This window comes from Sycon ciliatum, chromosome 4, assembly GCF_964019385.1.
Source record: "Sycon ciliatum chromosome 4, ocSycCili1.1, whole genome shotgun sequence".
Classification (NCBI taxonomy): Eukaryota; Metazoa; Porifera; class Calcarea; order Leucosolenida; family Sycettidae; genus Sycon; species Sycon ciliatum.
Window position 1 is genome coordinate 15486245 of NC_088646.1, and position 22078 is coordinate 15508322.

Consider the following 22078-nt stretch of genomic DNA (forward strand, 5'->3'; position numbering starts at 1 on the left):
GACCACGGCCTGCTACTTACCAGGGATTGGCCTGGTGGTAACAGCACAAGTAGTTCATTGCACTCAGAGTATGCACATGAACACCACGTGCATTGCACTCAGAGTATGCACATGGACACCACGTGCATTGCACTCAGGGAATTAGTTGACAAACTACAGTCATGATTATGCTTTGTGCTGCCCCGCCCGCCCCCCCCCCCCCCCCCCCGGCCCATGCTACGGACCAAAAGTTTAAGTAAAAAGTACTTTGGGTACAAACTAATTTTTTTCTCTTCTCGGGGGGGGGGGGGGGTATTCGTCTTATCACGGTTTCATTTCCTTTTCTTTGTTTCTGCCTTTCTGGCAGATTATGCTTTGTGTTGCCCATGCTACGGACCAAAAGTTTGGGTAAAAAGTACTTTGGGTACAAACTACTTTTTTCCCCTTCTCCAGGGAGGGTGGTGTTCGTCTTATCGGAGTTTCATTTTCTTTTCTTTATTTCTGCCTTTCTGGAGTAAATCTAGTAGACTACCGATCAAATTGGCTGTGAAGAAGCCCACGGGTGTGATTCGAGCTGTGACCAATCGCAACACCTCATGGGCACGTACTGTAGTGCATCCCAACAGCAAGCATAACAGTGATCCTGAGAAAATGATTTTGAGTCGCTTGACATACATCGTCTACTGATACTGGATGCGTGTAGGAGCGTCAAAAACAGTGCTCCTGGCTACAACCATCATCGGTTGGCAGAGCCCCAGTCTTGTGAGTTGTTGTGACCATCTGCACCATATGGAGTCTGGCCCCGGTTCGGACCCTCTTTACCATACTGGTCTGTATAGCCAACCCTGCCTACAGTCCATTTCAAAACTATAGACGCGTACCTAGGCAAAAACCGTTATGCCAGCATCTATACCACATAAAATCTGTGATCACTTTGTGCATAATTTTTTCCAAATTGGGCGTCTGTTATCCAATCCTTTAGAAACTACATGAGAGTAATTGTGGAGCGATCCTGAGCAATATTCCGAAAACTATTCTCAAAAAGTTCCAGCCAAATTTGAAATATTTCAAAAACCCTACGCGTCTATAGTTTTGAAATGCACTGTAGACACAAAATTGCAGATCACAAGTTGAAGTACATGTGCCTGTTCCTTTTCCCGACGGGGTACATCGTTGTCGGGGTTTCACTGCACCTGGTAACAAGTTATTCAACACACACACTCACGTCTTGACTGATGATCTCATCTGGCTTCGTGTACATGTAGCTAAAACGAGCACGCGGCATAGAGATATTGCGGAGATGAAGAAGCGGCTGAGATGAATGAATTCGAAGTAACTGCTGATAGTAATTGAGAAGGTGCCTGCACCATGGGAACAAAAGAAGAAACATGACAGTGCAACATAAAATTACATGTAGTGAGAAAATTTCAATAAAAAAGTAATACTTCTCAAAGTAGCCACTTGACTACGAAACTATATCTGCATGTTGGGATAACAGTCACTGGCACTACAGCTATCATAAGCTGAGCAGCACAATAGCTAGAAAGAGAAGAGGCAGCACAGCAGCATACAGATAGTGCCCCATGGCACCATCCTTGCTGGAAATGTCCTCACGCTCTGAACGCGATTGATCAGAAGGGTTAGTGGAATACAGCAATGCACCATGGGAAGTATGCTCCTGCATAGGAGATGTGATATTGTCAGGATGAGTAGCAGCAGTAGCAGTACCAGCATCACTACCACTGGCATACATGACATCACCGCCACTGCCAGGAAGAGCTGGTGTTACGTCAATTTTCCGCACACTGCCAAAGAAATCAGTAATGCGGACCTTATTCAGTGGCACGGGGAAGAGATCCCTGCGCACAGATGGTGTGGAAATCACTTGACTGGGTTTCAAAGAACTGAAGAGATCCTCGACAGTCTTCTTGCTATTGGGACGGACATGCTCCAAATATTCTAGAATATAAAATGTCCAGCGGTCAATGACTGAAACACCAACAGCAGGGTCTGAATGATGTGACAGTGAATCTTCTGATACACGACTGCTTGCAGCAGCAATGATATTCGGTGAATAGAAAGAGCGATACAGCGACTCCGCTTGGCATGTGTCAATGAGAAACATCAAACTGGAATAACGGCGCTTCTTCCACATCTGCTCAAACGCTGCACCGAGTTCTTCACTGGTGATCTCCTCTGCATCCTGAAACTTGAGAAATCCTTCTCCACCATGTCCAGTCATGTACACGAGCACATTGCTGCGGTCATCCGTCAAAAGTCGTTTCGATCGTGGAACAGAGCTGGGCAGACGGCCGGTTAGGACACGGATGAAATTTTCCACTGTCACCTCATACCCACGGTAATCCACCTCTATATCAGTGCCATAGACATTTAGTTGATGAGCACGGTTGTTGAATACAGTTCCCTGCTCCTTGTTGCGGGGGTTACATGCCATGTCATCAGCCAACATCAAAATAATTTGACTGTCAGGAATTCCAAGACGCTTCACACTGCGATACACAGATAGGGTATTGGCTACATGACGATAATTAAACCAATACCTTGATGTACACACCAGCACAGCCCAGTTGTTTGTGTGTCGTAGATCTGAGCTAAAGACAAAGTTCTGTGTCAGCAGCAAAGTTACAATCCACAAGCAAAAGTGAGTCAACATCGTCATCTTGTAAAAAGACTTGCCTTACAAAGGCTGCATCATTTGTGTATCACGTTCCCTTCTCTCAATACTGCGATTGCAGGGCGGGGTATAATACTGGAAATAACAATTATTAGAGTTAGATAGACCTAGTGCAAATTGCAAGACATGCTGTATCCAGTTCGACAGATTTGCTCAGTTCAGTTGTACAATTTTTCGAAAGATTGGATCCGATCGAAAAAAAATGCGATTTGAAAATTTCTGGTTGAATGACTTTTGTAGTTTTGTTTGACTGTTCATTTGTTTATTTGCATTGTATGAAGGCATGTCATGGTGTTTTAGTTTCAATTACTAGTACATGTAGTAGTTTTCGTCGCGTATTCATTGCTGAACTGCTCCCGTGCGGAGTCTGGCTGCAAGAAATGAGCACCACGATCCTACCTATCCTATTGTTGGTGTCGTGCTTTCTAAATGGACATGGGTACGACGACGTGAAATTCCTGACGCCTGACGAACTGACACAGTATGTCGTCGACCATCGCCTAGTGGCTGTATTTGTTTGTAAGTACAGTACTGTACAATGTAAATTAATGCACCCCTTTCCTCAAATTTCAAGGGCTGTCTTGGAATTAAAGAGACTGTCAAATATGAAGACATTTTTTCTGCTCTCAGTAGAAATACCTGCACAGACAGTCAGTACTACAGTCGTACAATGTACATGTATGTAAGTTACGTATTCAGTTTCTACAAAAAATTGTAGAACCCATATTGTATGCATTTACAACACTTGGACAACGGCCTCCAGTCTCTCCACCTGTGTTAGGTATGTGTTGCGTGCCACATATGTATTTTCAGCAACATGATAATAAAGCCATAGAGCTAGTGACCTATAGAGCTGTACATATTTTATTTTAGGCGTATAGAGGCAGTGTCAAATGTAAGCGGCCACACTGATACAGTCATGCTCTAGCAAACGATGGTACAGTCGACAGCGCACATACCGACTACTCAGCACAAGGCTTTGATGGAATGTCAGTGAGCCAGAGATGCTTGAGGAAGCGAGAGCACTCCAATGTGTAGCAACCTGCTGTGGTTAATGCTAGGGCCTAGGGCTGTAAACAATCCACGGTTGATGTTGACAATTCGCTTGCCGTTCTACTACATGCACTTGTCCATAGTCCTCCCTGTGTGATGAGTAAGTAGCAGAATATTTTCTTGCCCGATAATCCTGAAACCCGGAGTTGCAGTAAAGTTTGTTCCACATTGCTTGTAAGTACTGTAAAACCGGAAAATTTCGGTAATTTCGGTACGGGTAATCAGGCGCGTACGCAGGGTCACCTCTAGGGGGGTTTCCAACCGAATCACAAACAATGACTCGTTTTAACCCTTTCTAAAGAGCCCTAGGAAATTTTCAAAATTATACATTTTTTCGTGTTCTTTGGATCATAACTTCTGTTCTACTCACTCAATCTTCATTATCTTAGGCTTCCTGGAAGTGGAAAGGTACCAGGGAGAGAATGAGGTCGAACATGATAGCCAGGACACAGTACAGCCATGTACATATCCAGCGCTACTAGTATGCTATAGCGGTAGAGTGCAGCGACGGTGCGAAAAAATGCCCCAAACTGGGCCAAAGGCCCAAACGCATCCTGCTCCAGCGATTTCTTTTTTCTTGATCGCGATATCGCAGAGTTTCGATTTGTTTGCTGTGTACTCTTGTACATATCACAAGTGAAGCCCCTGCAAATTTGAGCAAATCAGCGTGACGAAAGTCTCAAATTCTCGATACTAGAGTCGCACTGCGCGCTTTTGAAATTGCGAGATCGCGGCTCACCTTACGAACGATTTATCTCAAGAGACATTGCTCGCAGCGCGTTGCAAATTGTTTCAACCGACCGCTGAGAGATTTCTATTCGACCTGGATATTTGGATCGTTGGATTTGAGCCAGATTTGACTGAGTTACGATCTGTTGAAGTTTTGCATTCTTGCCAGATCGATCGTGCGCCCTACCAAAATATGCCCAAAAACGTTGCTCGTTTGGAACATTTGGGGGGTTTCCGGGCAACGGGAACCCCCCCCCCCCCCCCCCTGCGTACGCGCCTGGGTAATTTTACCTAAAATAAAACGCACCGAAAATATACGTACATGCTTGCCTACTGCAGTACGGAAAACTGGTTTACCGAAATGTTCGTGCTACTGAACCATTGATTTTGGGAAATATCGATAATATCACACCACCGAAAATTCCCGGTTTTACAGTTGCAGCATTCGGATGAAATATCCGCTCATCAAAGAGCACACCCCACGCACTCGTCCGAACTCCTCTTTGCCCGGACATTGGAGCGAGCATCATGGGTAGTGTTGATAGAGTCAGCCACAAAGACTTCAGAGCTCATCTACCCCGTTGGAGCATACATCCATCTACATCTCTACAACAATGTTGCTCACTCGATAGTAATATTTTTATGACGGATAATGGGATAATCGATCAGTGGACGAACCACAGCTTACATTGCAGTGGCCGTCTTTCCACATGCACGGCTTGACAGATTGTCGAGTAGAGGCCAGCCATACCAAAGACTGAAAGAGCGGGTGCATCTTGGAAATCACCAGCCTATGTGTACTGGGGTCACCCATGGTCCCGCATCAGCCCACTATTCCTATGCAGAACATGTTGCTGCTCAAAGGTGAAATGAGTATGGGTTGAGTTCACAACATGCAGTGTACATGGTTTCTACCCTGCAGTCAGGCCATGCTCATATGCTCCACCTCAGAAACCTGACCGTCAAGGGATCCAGGTGGTGGCACGTTCTTGCGTTACTTTACTGTGCATGTACTACGGGTGTTCCTCCAGGGCATTGCTCTTAGCAAGTGACTGCATCAGGGCTAAATGTTTCCAGGTTGGCCAAAGCAACTTCTGGGGCACCCTGAAATTTTGAAAAGGAGTCTACACGACGTGTACATGTATCACGATTCACTAACTTTTGAAACTGTGTTGCTTTGCGATATGGCCCATTGGGAAAAATTTACCCACCTGCAGCCTCTCCGATCAACCTAAAATGTGTGCTTTTGTCAATACAGGCACATGTTGGTGACAGTTCCCTATTAACCCTCAGCATCAGCAATCTTTGCATGCATTTCAAAATATGTTCATGCTGAACCAGAGCAATTCTCATCATGACTTTGGTTGCTTTTCTCTCTTCTATTCTTATTGGATTTCAGACTCTGGCAGCTGTGACAAGCAATGTGCAGAACACCGTCAGTTGGCATCTGAGGCATGGCTGCAAAGCACCGACTACATTGATGATCTAGTCTTTGTGCAAAGTGACGTGAGCGTGCCAAGGACAGGACCTTGGTTTGATGACAAGCAGCCGCTGCCATCACTGCTCTTCTACCGTGATGCACTGCCAATAGTCTATGCTGGTAGGTGATGCCTGTGTGTCAGTGCATGACCTCTGCCCGTAGTCTGTGCTGCTAGAAGTTAGTGTACAGTCATATACATGACATGTATTGTATGTGACGTGGCATAGCCTCCGCCTGTACGTCTTGTTCATTTTACTTTTTTTTATGAAATGGAAATGACTTGTCACACCGTATAATTATGTGTATATGTGTATGTGTATTAGCTCCCATTGGTACACTGCGTAGGTGTAGCACTCTTGTATTCTATGTTGGCCTTTGATAGCAGGATTTCACATTCCACCTTTGTAGCTTTCTGGCTCCTAATCCAGTCAGTGGTACATGTAGTGATACCATGTAGCATTGGGGGTGATGTACTGTGAAAAGCACTTGTAATAGTGACTTTACTCCCTCGCACCCAGACGCTGATTTTTTGGAAACAAGTTTCTATACTTCCGATGGGAGAATCCGACATGGCAGTGCATTTCGGCGTGGTCAGGTCAAATTGTAGAATATCGCATTGAGTGAATTGCTTTATCTGAGAGAGATGTTGGTGCCCTTGAGACCCGAAGTCCCGTTTCCATACGACAAAATTTAGGAGCTCTGCGCTCAGCCCTTTTTCAGGGTATGAATTTTGGGTTGTTCTGGTCGGGTCGCAGCGTCGCGGACTATTCCATCGTCTTCAGCGTCGAAACACTACTGGCCATGTGAAATTACAAGGTGGTGAGACGCTTTCGTCTTCCTCTACGAGCGAATTTGTTCTGCGCCAGCATACCAAAGTATGCAATTTCGTACGCGCAGTTCGAGTGACGAGGCGTGTGCACTGTACACTGTACTGCATGCACTGACTGTGCGGTCGTTCTCGATTCTCCCATCACTCCCATTCATTTCTGTTTCCAGCAAAAGTCCAACTTGGCGCACTTCAAATCACTATAACTCAAGAATGGCTGGGCCGATTTGAATAATACTTGCAGATTTCCTATGTACTACGCCTGGGAGAATCGAATGAGACCAAAATCGAAGCGATCGGAGCAAGTTTTGGAAATTGGGTGTAGTCACTACTTGTAAGTAGAAAGCAGAATGTTACAAGAACCTGATGAACGACTGTCGTCTTGTGTACACGTAAACTGTGGAGAATGTTCTTTTATTGACGTATGTGTACTTTGAAATCCATAGTGCAGTGGAACCTCTTGATCGCGGGTACTTTGCTGGACTAGACATAAATCTGTCCTCAGTGTCCTGTTGGCAGAATGTATTACAAATTGATTGGGGATAGTTTGGACTGCATAAGTGTCTCCTGCATGTGAATGTGTCCGCTGTGCTATGTAACATAATAGCAAGTCCTACTGGGAAGAATACACATGCATACCAGCATGTGTTGTTCTGCTAGGCAGCTCTAACTTACTATGACTCACTGAGCCTGCTGTTTGTGTACTCTCTTACACTGTCTAGGTGAATGGGGTGTTGACACCATCAGCATGTGGCTCTCTGACAGTCTAGAGTCTGCTGTACAGGAGCTGACCGATGAGACATTTGAGCATGACACACAGGCAGCTACTGGTGCTACCACTGGTGACTGGATGGTCCTCTTGTAAGTCTATCTATAGACTCTAGACGTATGCATGCTCACTGTGAACGCTTTTATTTTAGGTTTTGTCAACTTGTCTGTCATGTCGCTTGTGCCAGACCACCACCCTGCCTCAACACACAAAGTGGGAACGCGAACGTGCAAACTTCATGTTTCTCATGTTTAATTTTCAGTCCCAGTCACTTTTTTCTGTGACGACCAATAATTCTGATGCTCAGCTGAAATATAGCTTGTTGGGGGTGGAATTAAATATTAGGTGGCAGGGTACCGGTTTGTATGTACAGTAAAACCTGGTGTAAGCGACCTCTCGTTTTAGCGACCACCTGCTCTTAACAAGCGTTTTTCCATGCAAGGACAGTTCTACACAGACACTGTGGGACCTGGTTCTAAAGACCACCTGGCTTTAACGACCGCTTTTCCTTGCACCGTGGGGTGGTCGCTCAAACCAGGTTTTACTGTAGTACCAAAAGTACTAAAGAAAAAAGTGCGAGTACAGTAGATCCTGTGCGACTTCCACTGTACATGCATGTACAGTAGAGATAGACAAACATGTACTCTCTACTGTACCTGTTTTGATGGCATTGTGTGGGCATGGTGCTGGTGCTGGAATTGGTGTAGAGATTTACGTGTGTGCATATGAATGTGTAACCCTGGGAGACAGTAAGACCATATACACATCAAGAGTACATAACCAAGAGTGTGCAACTCGACGATCCCCCAGCCCACGGCGGAATTTTTTTATGACATCAGTCTTTGGCGGCTGTTTGGCTCGCTGATGCCATCATGCATAGTTAGAGATCAAAGTACAAAGAATTTGTACATCACAGCTACGGTAGTCGAAGCAGAACAACGGACGATAGATCGATGTGTCCTGAACCTGATGAACTCTCACCGTATCTACAAAACATGCGCGAGAAAGCATACGCCCTTGATCATACTTCAGCCAAAGAATGACGCAATAGACGAATTCCGCCGTGGGTGAACCCATCGCAGCTCGAGATAGGAGCTGCACACTCTTGGTTATGTACTCTTGTACACATGTATCATAATTATCGTATCAGAATCCAGTAGTATTTATTCATGTTCTTGTTGTTCTTGTGCAGTATGTCAAATGACTATGTATCCTGCCCATTGTGCTCAGCCAGACACACTTCACTACATACTGCTGCATCACGGTAAGAGCGTGTGAATGATTTCCCTCTCTCTCTCTCTCTACTCTATTCTATCATACTGCATTTCTTATTTATCTATTTATTTATTTCACGATTTCCGGGTCTCCCCCCCCCCCCCCCCTTCTATCTATCTACTTTGAAGTACCCATCTAGTATCTACAGATAGAGAGAGGAAGTCGTGTTGTGACTCTAGTTTCATGTTGAATCATGCAGCCTGGACATAGGGGGGGGGGGGGGGGCAATAGCGCAAACTTTAGGTGCATGCGATATGTCTGTGTATGTGTGACTGGGAGCCATGCAGCAGCAGTTCTGGCACAAAGGTGATACGTGTGTAAATGCGTAAGAAGAAAATCAATGCTGGCTGGCGGGCTTACATCTATGTGCTAACTAGCACACAGCCAACAAACAGGAGACTGGTAGCGTGACTACAAAGCTCTATTTCCGCGACCTTGCCGACAAAGTTACAAAGAAACGTATGTATCTACTTATCTATCTACGGGTGTCTATTTCTCGCCACTAGTACCACTTTCTTGCTCTCTCTCTTCTTCTCATTTCTCCCGCTGTCTCTCTTGCCTCCTGTTAGTGGATTGCATCCTAACCTCAGTGCCTTGTGCTGTTAGCGTAGGCTTTCAACCTATGACATTTGTCACGTACAGTTGTTATGCCGTGTGCGTGTACTTTGAAATAAAAGTACAGTACTTGTACATTGTACTCGGTATTGGTTGTAACTTCTTCACCGGCTAGTGTGAATTACACACGTACCCCCTCCCCCACCCCTCCCACACTGAGGTCTTTACATGCTGGAGTGGTGCTGGAGTGTAAACTGGTTGCATATGTCACATGTGCTACACTCTAGTAGTAGATATCTCACATACATGAAGCTGGGGTTGCTGTCATACATGTGATTGTCGCACAGCTTTACTTGCACTAAAAAATCTGCCGTAGCACTTTCACGCTGACTTAGTCTACTCTATAGCAGATTACTTTCGTGGAACTGCTCATTTCTAGCTTGTATCTCTCTATACCAGTACTATTGCTGCTGCTGCTGCTGCTGCTGCTGCTGCTGCTGCTGCTGCTGCTGCTGCTGATGTTGGCACACCTGAACATGCACTGTGTGCAGTCACTGTGCAGGAGGCCACATTTTCTGAAGTGCGTTTGTGAATAAGCCCATTGCGCATTGCCAAATATGGAAGGTATGAGTAATGCATGTGAGTACACTGGGATCAGGAATGCACTGTTCAACACCCCCAGACGACCATGCCCAGGTGGCTGTCTGGGGTGTTTATGGTACAATTACGTCATTGCGCAATGGGCTTATTGCTGTGCTGTGCTGGTGCGGTGCTGCTGTGCTGCTGGCCTGTTGTATTATGGTCTTGATAATGCGCACAATTTCAAGAGCAACCTGGGAGAGGGAAAAAGACCCCAGTGCCATCGGTTTGCGTGGCGCGTGTTGTGAGCTGCCTTTGGAGTGAAAAGTTTGTCAGCGCCTTCTAGGTTCGGCCTGGTCCCATAGCTCAGATGGTTATGATTGCCGTGACATGCAAGGTCCCGGGTTCGAGTCCTGGTTGATGTGGTATTTTTTTCTCTTGTCAGGCAGTTCACTTCCCCAACTGATCCTTTGAATTTGAAGTACTCCCAATCCTTTCAATGTTTCAAGAGCAATAGTAATTTTTTTAATTCTGTATAAATTTGTTGTGTTTGGTCATTGCACAGATTGAGGAGTCGATTTGTCTTTGGTGTTGTCAACTTAGACACCAGCCCCAGTGAGTAGATTCCCTACAGTGCTTTACTCATGAGCTTAGTTATCTTCACTTGCTATCTTACGTATGATTCTACAATGTTATTAGTGCTGGGCCACATGACCAAGTGGTGTGTGCCCTTTTGCATGTGTGTGTACGTGTGTGCTTGTGTGTGCATGCGTATATCCATTTGTGCGTGTATGGTTTAGAACTGAGGGAACGGTTTCGAACAGAGTCTGGTCCAGAGCTATATTTGTAAGTTAAAGTGGTGTCAATCTAACAATCATGTCTTTCCGCATGTTCATGTTGGCATCAGATACCTGTCCATGTTCTTATTGTCCCTGAATTCTCCTTTATCATGCATGCACGTGATTGTGTACATGTGCGTGTATCTGTGCGTGTCTGTGCGTGCGTGCATGTGTGTGAATCTCTAAAAAATGGGGAAAAAAAGAAAGAAAAAATTCACGGTTTGCGTGAGACTCGGCCAAAGGCCCAGTTTTCCGCATCCGCAGGAACGCCACCACCCTCTTGAAGGCGCAGATGCAGCTCCTAAGCGGTGGGAGGAGAGTAGATCAGACCCACCACAAAGTGGTCAAAGACCGAAAATCCCATTCACTGCATCCATGTTTCCCTCGTGCCAGGCCACGAGTTCCCAATTAACTGTGGGTCGCAGCACAGCTGGAAAAATCCTTCCGCTTCCAAGCAGGACTTGAACCTGGTACCCTCTGTTTCTCAATCATGGTTTTAGACCATCCCACTATGCCTGCCTGCCTGGATAAATGGAGAAAAAAATGGAAAATGAAAAATAGGGATTCACTGGCCAGAAAAAGTCACTTCAATCAGCTGTGTGGTGTAGACCAGGCTAAAATTAGTAGCAGTCAATTCATCAGCCTTGCAAGCTGTTGAATGGTGTAATCCCAGCACAAGTTGCTATGTTTAACATACCGTAGAATCCCGCGGATAAGCCCACCCGCGTATAAGCCCATGCCCGCGCATAAGCCCAGGGTTTGGTCGAACATCACAAAGCTTCATCGTACAAGCCCATGGGCCTAGGTCATACCGAGAGTCCATAAATTATGGACTCTTGGCCATACCATGTACGTAGTACATGCACATTATCGTTTGTTTTCATACATTTCAGCACAATCATCGGTTGTTTTTGTTTGCACAGTGGTTTTCAGCAATGTACTTCTCACTTCCTTGATACTTTTCAATAGCACAACTTGGTGTCGGCGTATAAGCCCATGCCCGCGTATAAGCCCATGTTCTCGTATAAGCCCACCGAAATGTCCTTGTGAAACAGATAAGCCCATGGGCTTATCCGCGGGATTCTACGGTAGTGTGTGTGTGTGTGTGTGTGTGTGTGTGTGTGTGTGTGTGTGTGTGTGTGTGTGTGTGTGTGTGTGTGTGTGTGTGTGTGTGTGTGTGTGTGTAAATGTCTCTTCCCCAACATGGAAGTATCTGTTGGATTCTCGACATCTCCCATTTGTTCTCTCTGCAGTTTCCGTAAAGGACAGATGTATCGCTTTACTGTTGACTCCCAGTCAACGCAGCCAGTTAGCAAACAATTGGAAGCATTCATGAGTTCGGGTTTCGAGAAAGTGGATGAGCGGAAAGTCACGCTTGAGCCTATATCTAAAGGGTGAGTCTTGCTGTAACTTGGCTAAGAGTGTTGGTGGGTTCTTGTACGGTGTGTCACACTGCCAACCTGGATAGGTGCAGCATACCTCATCAGCACATGGCGAACATGAGAATCCACTACACTGCAGTGCTGTTAATAAGGGCCGGGTTCCACTGCGGCTCCGCGGCTCCGCTGCTCCGCGGCACTTGGCTGCATGCAGCGGAGCAGCGCGGTTCCACTGTCACTCGCCATTCGCGGTACCGCGGTCGTGGTCCACACTTTTTGATGACGTTTCACCTGCCTGCGCGCGCGCGAAATCAAACAAATCCTCGTGTTCTGCCCTGCGCAACGAATTAAAATTTGAATTTTAAAATTCTGGCGTACAAACAATGCAAAGTACGGGAAACAGGTCGAGCCGCGACCGCGGCTCGCAGTTTTTGGTCAAGAATCGTAGCAAAAGCTCGCGGTGAGCCGCGGACTCGCTGCTCCAGCTCGAGCCGCGGTCACTATGGTAATGATGACGTTCCAAGCCGCGAAAGACGAGCAGCGGGGCAGCGGAGCCGCAGTGGAACCCGGCCCTAAGCACCATCAACATCTGATGGATGGCGCAAAGCTCAGATTTCTACTGTCACTGTACCACTATGCACGGATATACATGTACATGTACTACAGTTCTAGCCAGAGAAATCCAACCTCATGAGTAAGGTAGCGCCGCACTCCAGTGAGCAGAGTGGTGTGTGTGTTTGTGCGCGTGTGTGTGCGTGTTTGTGCGCGCGTGTGTGCGTGTGTGTGCGCGTGTGTGTGGTGCTAGGGCCATGTAGTCCTCGGTGCTATTATATTCACGAGGTTAGGTTTCTGTGGCCAGGGCTGTACTTGTAGTAGCTGTACTGTATGTTGAGAAGTGCACGAAAATAGATCTACCAATTTCAGTAGGTCATGGGTGCAAAGTGCGGATACTAGTATCACCCATTTTTGCAATCTTTACAGTAGATACTACAGTACTATGTACAATTGTTGTGGAAAGCAGCTCCATTTCCCTACATATACAGAAATACCAACTTCTACCGATTTCTACCAGCCTCTAACTTGGTAGAGCCGGCAGAGGAGAGTAGAATCCACCGCTTGGGGTAGAAAACGAAAAAGCATCTGCCGCATCTGCCGCATCTGGCGCATCTGCCGCATCTGCCGAAAGAAGTAGTTTCTACTGAAACGTGTACATGTACATCTAGATCAGAAATTAACGTCTTTAGTAGTTTTGCCCAAATAACTTCGAAATGATACCAAGGGCATGTTCGATTGGTTGGATCCGGATCCGGATCCAGATCGATTGAGTGGATCCTTTGGATCCAGCAAGGTCCAATCAAATGCTGCCCTTGATCGAATCTGGAATTTTAATGATTTTTGAGGGTTTCCATGAGAGAAAGCAATGATTTCCGCATCATCACTTTTATATAAGTTTTATTCCCGCCATTTGTACACATACCACGTACAGAGTACAATTGTTGGCAAAAAAGAATCCGGTGGACCCGGTCAACCCTACTCACGCAGTAGGGTTGATCGGATCCAAATCCGTTGGATCTGGATCCGGATTAGTTGAAACGAACGAGCACATATCGAGTGGATGCGACTGTTCTGCATCCATTTCCAACCAATCGAACATGCCCCAAGTCATGGCTAGTTTGTTTGCTGAGTATGTGTACCATGGAAATTGGCATCAGTGCTAAAATGCTGGTCAAGTCTAGTGCTGGCTTCTAGCAAGAGTGCGTAATCCCCGAGACCCCTAAGAGTGTGCAGCTCCACTATGGGTGCTTTCTCGACACTGGTCGGCAGAATTTCAAGTTTTTAGTTTTTAATGTTGCAATGCACGTTGTACACGTATCATCACACATAATTGAATGGTGAGAAAGAAAGCAATGGGTACGGCTGGGTAAAGCCTAGTTCACATTCGACGGGGCGCGACGTAAGGATCGACGGGAAGCGACGGGACGGTCTGACGGCGTCCAATGTGAACACCAGGAACGGGAACGCAACCGTACTACCGTACAGATCGGGAAGCGACGGGAAGAGTTGGATCGATCCAACTTTTCATACCGTAGACGGGCATAGACGGGGACGCAAGCATACAAAACGGCTGCAATTCGAGTGTGAACAGGAGACGGCGTTGTGCGCCGACTACTCCCGATTCGTACTTGGAAATGTTTAGCATTTTGAACACTGCGCTTCCCATGATAACTCACAGAATGGCTAGCACGACTTGAGTTGAATTTTAGCAACATAAGATCTCATGTCACTTATGGTATTTAGGGATAGTTCAGAAGCGTGACAGACGAACTATTCTATCATTTCCTGGGGTTATTATTTGAATGCCTCAACTTTCAGGGCTAATTTTTTGATCTTCATTAAAAACTGGTATTGTGAACTTGATTCCGCTTCTTTCAAGGAGGAATAATTGAAAAGAAGTCCCGAAAAACGAGAAATTAGGTTCGAAAGTCACCCCGTCACGGACCGTGCCTTATGACTCGCGCCGTTCGACGTTGAACGTCGTAACGGCTGCTGCATGTCGTGTCGTACGAACCGTACAGGATTTTACAGCTCACCCCAGCCCTCCCGACAAGCCCTTACATCCCGTACCGTCGGCGTTGCGTCGAATGTGAACTAGGCTTAATAGCCAGTAGACGGTAGTCTGCCAGGCCTACCCACTACCCACACATATTGACTGGTCAGAAAGAAAGCATGTGGCAACCAAGAGGCCTAGCGACGTATCCTTAGCCTGTGAGGCTGTGGTACATGGTGTACCCCATTTGATCCTGTACAAACTATAGGTACTGCACTAGTGCAGGGAAACTATGTTACTTGTGCGAGAAGCATTGCATCGTAAATTAACATCAACTACATGTAATTGAAGTTCTGTCGGGACAGCACTGTGTGCGGGAGCTGTACACGTTGGGGGTTATACTCTTGCTTCTAGCGATAGTGGCGCGGTATTTAACGTCTAAGCCATACTTTGTTCTTTTGTTGAATATGGTGATACACAATTACTCAACCTCTTCTGGTTTTCTTCTTCTTCTTCTTCTTTATTCCCTCTTCCAGTTCTGGAATATCGATTGTGGATCGACTAGTTCCAATTGTAAGGCTTACTGTGCATTGCATGCTTGGCAATGTGTTGTACTTTGTGTAAGGCTGGGCCAGAGTCCTGATTAGACATACTACACATGTTTGCGTTTTGGTCATGCCTGGGACTTAACTTTGCATTAGAAGTACCTTGGATAGGAAGTACATTGGATAATAAGTACATTGGATAGTAAGTACCTTGAATAGAAAGTACTTTCTTTCACTCCCCAACGCGGGAGTACGTCTTATCAGAGTTCCACTGTACATTGCATTTCTCGGTGCTTACACAGTCACTGTTAGCAGGGGGTTAGGCCAAGTAAAAAAAAAAGCTAGATGATCGTCCCCGTCCGCCCCAGTTTTTGTCAGCGCCCCAAGAAATATTTTATTTTTTAAATCGTGAGTTTTACTATATGGACCACATACTACTAGTATATCACAACGTCAGTATCGATCTGCTGAAGAAAGAAAAAGAAAAAAAGAAAAAAAAAGAAAAAAAGAGAAAAAAAACCTTGATGTTGTTGTGTACACTGTGTGCATGAGAGGGTAAAAAGTAAAAAAATAAAAATAAAATCCTCCCGCCCTCCCCGATTTTTCCAAAAAAAAGGACGATCATCTAGTAATTTTTTTTACTCGGCCTTAGGTACTCTTGCTAACAGTGATATTGCTCTTCTTCCCATAGCTGGTGTTGTTGATGGTGTTGTTCTCTTGCTCCTGTGTTTCACTTGCAGTTGGGAATACTAGCAGCTATTGCAGTGCCATTTTTCATTGCTGGTGCAGTTCTGGAAAGAATTGCGAAGCGACAGAAGAAAGCAGCAAAGGCGAAGTCCCGAGGTAGCGACAGCTCATCAGTGAAAGGTAAGCATTGGTTGTGAAGCCTTTGTCAGAGTTCTGCATAGCTGCCAGTTTAATGCTGAGCAATTTTGAACACTAGACAATCTTTGGCAGTTTTCTTCGAGTATTTGTCAAAAAAATAGTTTGATACACTCCACACTGCGCTTTAGTTATTTGTCAACACACCTAGAAAAAAACGTACTCTAAATCATTGAAGTGATCAGAATTACCTATTGTATAGGGAATCATGGTGCCGACATCTTGTTGATTCTCAATACCATTTCCACCCTCGGGGGGTCGACCCACCTAGGATTGGGTATCTGACATTGGTTGGGGTTGCAAAGGCGAAGAAGAGGACGAGGAGGTGAGCATCGCCCTCACTATGAGGAGCTCTATGAAACCAGGGGTCTCTAGCACCTCCTGCCCCTTCTACACCACACACGCATGCACGCACACACACACACACGTGCGCGCATACATGTAGGTGCATGTGTGCAACCGCATGCTCGCGTTGTCAGTGGTTCTGCCCATGGCCATCTTCAGGACTACAGCAATGATATCAGGGTTGAGAAGGTTAGAGTGATAATTTTGGGAGTTCATGATGTGTCCGCAACCTGTGGAGCCTGATCACCAAGCTGTCACTGCCATTCTTGGTAATCCCAAATGTGTTCTGTTTGTGTGTGTGTGTGCATGCGCGCACGTGCGTATGTGTATGTATGCGTATGTGACTATTTATTTTCGCCTACGTCTTATTGCTGTTGAAGACTCCGGCAGTTCGGCACGTCAGCGCAAAGTATAGTACAGTCGAGGTGTTTACGTAGGAGTGGTCAATTCTAAACTAATGAAATCATGGAGTTGTGGATTAGTGACCCAATGCACTCATTTCTGACATATTATTGCTTATTTACTTTTTAACAGTTCAGTCTCGCTTCAGATTCTTCCACAGTAGTCTGTATTAAATGCCGTATTAAAAGTGCAGAAGGTGTCTGTCCCAGCCACCATTGCTATCGCTATTGCTATGGTCCTGACTGCTGAGAACATTGACATCTTTTCTTTCTTCTAAGTTTCTGTGTGTATGTGCGTGTGCTACCAGTACCAACCAAGCTTGATTTTTTTTAATTGGGCTCAAATTTACGACACCCGGGGGGGGGGGGGGACAAGAAACACAAAGCCACGATATCAAAATCACTTTGTTAAAAGTTTCAGTTTCTATGGTTCTCTAGTGCACATTGGAACAAATCAGGGAAAAAACCTTGAAAGTCAAGAATAAGATTTCTGTATCATTGTGAAAATCAAGCATAGTTTCATAAGATAACATGCAGCATGAGTAGTCTCCAGTTTGAAATTTGTCCGTGTCGTCAACTTTACAGCACAATGATTAATGAAACAGCACTCTCCGTGGGTATGTTGTAATGTTGTAATGCATCATTTAAAAAAAAGAAGTATGTACAGCAGTGTAAAATCTTGAAGAGTAAGACAGAGCGAAAATGTTCACTGCTGCTGCTGGTAAATATTGGATGTCACAGAGAGGCACACTATTGGATATATTGCCATAAATTATGCACATATACTGCACACAGACACATGAACACGCACGCACACACACACACACACACACACACACACACACACACACACACACACACCGCTGAGACACTCAGACAGTACACTGTGGTCACTACAGCACCCGGCACAGACAAGCTCCATGCCGGCTATCACTCCGGCACTAGAGTAGCTGCAGGCACCGACAGTATCACCTAGCTATCACTCCGGCACTAGTATCTGCAGGCGCCGACAGTATCACCTAGCTATTACTCGCATCCGTTGCTGGCACCGGTGGCGGCGGTGCGGTGCTGTCAATAGCAGCATGTGCTGAACGGGACCGTGCACGCTGTTGTGCAGGGCTTTGACTGTGTGTTGTCAAGAACTCATGGCATGTATGGCATACCAGTACAGTCTCCGTCTTCGCTGCTGGGGCTGGTGGAGAGAAAGAGAAGAAAAATAGCCAACAACACAGCGATCAAATACAGATACAAACTTGAATAAAAAACTAAAAAGGCCATGAATAAGTACAGCAAGCACTACCGAAGAATGATGAACAGACTGGAAAATAAGAACGACACGGGCTGGAACTTCATGAAGCCTTCAATTAGGAACAAACATACCGCTGGGTTTTTTTCACCGAACGAAATCGACGAAAGTTTGCTGTACAATAGGCAGGCATTTAGTATACAGGTAGTGTCCAGCATCTATCAGTGCATCTACCAGTGCCTATCAGTATCATAGGGTGTGAATGCAATATGAATTTGATGAGAACACAGCCATTAGGAGACAGCATGGGCTGAAGAACTAAGATAAGAAGTACCCAGCCTCTTGCTGTCGTCAAATAAAACACATCCCAGCTGGACACGTGGTCCCTGCATTCTCTGACATGTGCACGCTTGTAGCTAGAAGCCAAATCTAACGCTAGGAGAACTGCTATCAACAATGTGAAGGTGACGCCACGGTGAGAGGCAGGCTAGGAAGATCAGAGAGCTCAGGGGCGTAGGCCGACTTGTTCATGGCATGCTTGTGAACCAGGGAATTCTGCCAATTGTGTTGTTCATGCAAAACAGTACAATTCCCTACTGCAGGTTAACACCAAGCTGCAGAGTCCATGTAACCAGGAACTACTTCAAATTTACCCTGGGCTAACAGTTATGCCCTGAGTCATCACATGACATCAAATCCAGTGTGGACTGTGTATACAGAAGGCAGCACAGAAGAGTGGTCAAGCCATGCACAAAGTGTTACAATTGCAAGGCCGCACTGCATGCATCCCACTTACCCGTGGCCCCAAGGAAGGCACGCGGTACTTCCTTGTTGCAGCAAGTTGCACAGAAATCTTGACCACAGTGCCGACAGTAACACTGCATTGGACAATAGGTCAAACAGCACAAGCACACACATACACACGCGCGCATGCACACACACACACCCCAGCACACACACACACACACACACACGCACACATGTGCCCATATTTCCACAAGTAATTAGCACACAGGGACAGCAAATACACCATGTAAACACACACACACACACACACACACACACACACACACACACACACACACACACACACACATGCACACACACACACACGTCCACTGCATACAAATGTAGATATTATGCAACACATCTGTATTGGCAATGTTCTCTAGAGGCTATCCGCAGTTGTCAGCGTTCATCACGACTCTTACAACTGCCAGCATGTGTGCATGTACCTGGACAGCAGGCCCCTTACCCGTTTACGTAAAATTCCCGACAGTGAAACGAGACAACCTGCACATAGACCTGACAACACGCACAACACACAAAAAAATGCAATACGCCAATACATCAGGTATTGCCATATGAACCCAGGCGCATAATAGGCCAGCATTTCAGAAAATGAAAAACCCCGACAGATCACATAAGACTCTTCGAAAACGGAACCAGGGGTTAGCAATGGAAGTAGAGCACTGTGTATTTCAAGAGCACTGCGAAGATGGGCCCAAACAAATGTTTAGTATGACACATGTGTGCTCTCCAAAGAACATGAGCAAGACCATCCTACATCACACATCAATGGTTACTTGCAGCATGCTGATTACCTGGTACTTCACATGTGCAGTCACACCAGTGCAGAACCTAACTTCTTGCAGCAGATACCTGTGAAGATGTTTGGGCCACTGTAGGAAGCAACCCATCAATGGACAGACAACACTCACTTTCTTTCGTGATTTTCCGCCGCTGCCGTAATGCCTTAAGTCTACTGACTACGCCTGGCTTCCCTACAGAGGACGCTGTAAAGCACACACAGACAACACACACAGAAAAAGAAATAGACAGACCGATACACATACAAATAAATTAGTAAGGAATGCACTGACCTACACTCAGTAAGTACAAGTTCACTGAACGGCCATTACAATCACAGCAGTGCCAGCCACCATCAGTACCAGAGAAATGAAACAAAAAATCCCACAAATGCAGTCAAGGTGTACTGTAGTAAAGGTACTCACACATAGACATAGCATTACCGGTCTATTTCCAAAGTACATGTACTCCATTCTAACCACAGCTTCGGAACCAATATTGCAAAAACCATCCAGGAGGACAGATTTTCATGAGCAAGCCCTAATGCTTTTTGTTCCACCTCCACCCTATACGCTCTCTGGCCGACCTCATTCACATCCGCAACATGACACCAAGTCGTAGATATTGTCAAATAGAACTTTCCCTCAAGGCCGAAAGCTGCTGCTTTACTCTCGTAAACTCTAATACCACAAAGTAAAAATCCCAAACCGTCCAAGAACTATACAGGAGTCAACTGAACACCGCTGGCGTCCACCGATCAGTTTAAAAAGGTACAAATAAACAGTGCGAAGATTGACAACTGTAGTACAGGTACTACTTGAAGAAGCGACACCATCAGCACCATCAGTACCAGCAGGAACAGTCACAAGTGTGCACATGTAACTGGAACACCTTCACGTCAGTGAAGTAACTTGGCAGCATGATTTAATACCGTGTTCTACAATGAGTTGAATTCACAGCTCATCAGACAAAAGAGTACAGGCATGGGGAAAAGGAGTGCCACTTGTGACTCTATCACCAACACCTAGTGTTCAGGTCAGTTGAGAGCAACACGTGTAGATCTACACTGTATACACACTACTGATGTTAAAGTACAGTCTACTCTCAATAAGTTGCACACCCGATCTTGGAGACAAGAATATGTGACCTATCGTGGGTGTGTGACCTAAAAGTGCATGACTTTTTGTGCGTAGACTGTACTGGTATAACTATGGTAATACATAACCCAATACTAGTTCAATACTAGTATAAGATAAACCTTGTTATAGTTCACACATGTTGTTAGTGCTGTCAAGCTAACAACATGGTATTACCGGTAACTATGTACAATGGTGCTGATAAAATGCGATTGCGCGAGTCGAGTACGCCGTGCCGGGCGCTGTGCAGACTTGCCAACACTGGGCTATGTACTGGTGTAGGGCATCGCTAACTTGATTCACACCATTCACACCATTGCACTTCATTGCACTTCATTGAGCAGCAATGTAGTGCAACAATGGCTAGGTCGACAGCAGCACTACAACTCTACAACCCCACAGCACTACACAGACTGTATCACCCCATAGCAACTGCCAACCAGACTTGCACGGATATTAGCAGACTGCACGCTACTTCCCACCAGCTCACTACATGTACAGCCACAACAGATGAGGTACAGTGCACTGTATACCATGAGTAGTGCAATAAGCAGACTGTGTGATAGGCTCAGCGGCTGGTACCCCACACAGGCACACCCTGCATGCATTCTAACTGTACACTGGAACTCAGTGGCTAAGATTTATAACAGGACGGCACTGGGAAACAAAACACGATTTAGGAAACAGTTCTAATAGGACTCAGATAGGAAGCCAAGGAATATAATCAAGAAAGTAGGCCAATAGTCCACAAGTTCTGTGTAGTTGTCGGCCAATACATAAACCGAGATAGTGTAACACAGAGTGTTGGACAATTGGCACAGTACTGAGTCTGACATTCAACGGCCTGGAATCTAGCTCTCAAAAGCGCAACCAACAGTCTTCCAACTCGGAAGGTGTTCAAATAACTTCGCCACTTTAGATTACGTATCATTCTATGATTAGCAAGAGCCTCCCAAGTAGGGTGGACGTTGTTTCGCGGTCTTACCATGGCCGTCCTGTGCTGTGGTGTTTCGTCTCCCACCATCATCCTATCACAGCCAACATTCTCAGTTTGCTTTGACGATTGGCTTACTCTCAACTTTCTTGAATTAAGTTCTAATTGGGTTGTGAAATCATCTTACCTGCAGGAATATTAGCCGATGCCGAGCTATTCTCATCATCACCATTGTCAGAATTCTCCGCAGCAGCAGCTGAGTCAGGCTGTTCACTGATTGCAGTCGGCTCACC

At 45.7% G+C, this 22078-nt stretch overlaps 3 protein-coding genes across 3 annotated transcripts in view; 1 reads left to right on the top strand and 2 right to left on the bottom strand.

The window, feature by feature from the left end:
• Positions 1-1200: 1200 nt before the first annotated feature.
• On the bottom strand, positions 1201-2837 carry LOC135814640 (GPI-anchor transamidase-like). The gene has a single exon (XM_065327798.1). The coding sequence runs from the start codon at positions 2657-2659 to the stop codon at positions 1496-1498; it is 1164 nt and encodes a 387-aa protein (XP_065183870.1). The 5' UTR covers positions 2660-2837; the 3' UTR covers positions 1201-1495.
• An 84-nt stretch (positions 2838-2921) lies between these two features.
• On the top strand, positions 2922-17157 carry LOC135814641 (uncharacterized). The gene is made up of 10 exons (XM_065327799.1): positions 2922-3193; positions 5856-6056; positions 7485-7623; positions 8724-8795; positions 10506-10555; positions 10741-10786; positions 12033-12173; positions 15243-15279; positions 15992-16118; positions 16859-17157. Exons 1-10 carry the CDS (start codon positions 2950-2952, stop codon positions 16891-16893), a joined length of 1092 nt encoding a protein of 363 aa, XP_065183871.1. The 5' UTR covers positions 2922-2949; the 3' UTR covers positions 16894-17157.
• Positions 17158-17273: 116 nt separating this feature from the next.
• Positions 17274-22078, bottom strand: part of LOC135814639 (protrudin-like) — an 11328-nt gene continuing 6523 nt past the window's right edge. The window contains exons 9-13 of the mRNA XM_065327796.1: positions 21973-22078; positions 19847-19921; positions 19381-19430; positions 18922-19003; positions 17274-18071 (exon numbers count right to left, since the gene is read on the bottom strand). The exon at positions 21973-22078 is cut by the window's right edge and continues 9 nt beyond it. Coding sequence (XP_065183868.1) covers positions 17899-18071; positions 18922-19003; positions 19381-19430; positions 19847-19921; positions 21973-22078 — 486 coding nt within the window. The 3' untranslated portion in view covers positions 17274-17898. The remainder of the gene's footprint in view (positions 18072-18921; positions 19004-19380; positions 19431-19846; positions 19922-21972) is intronic.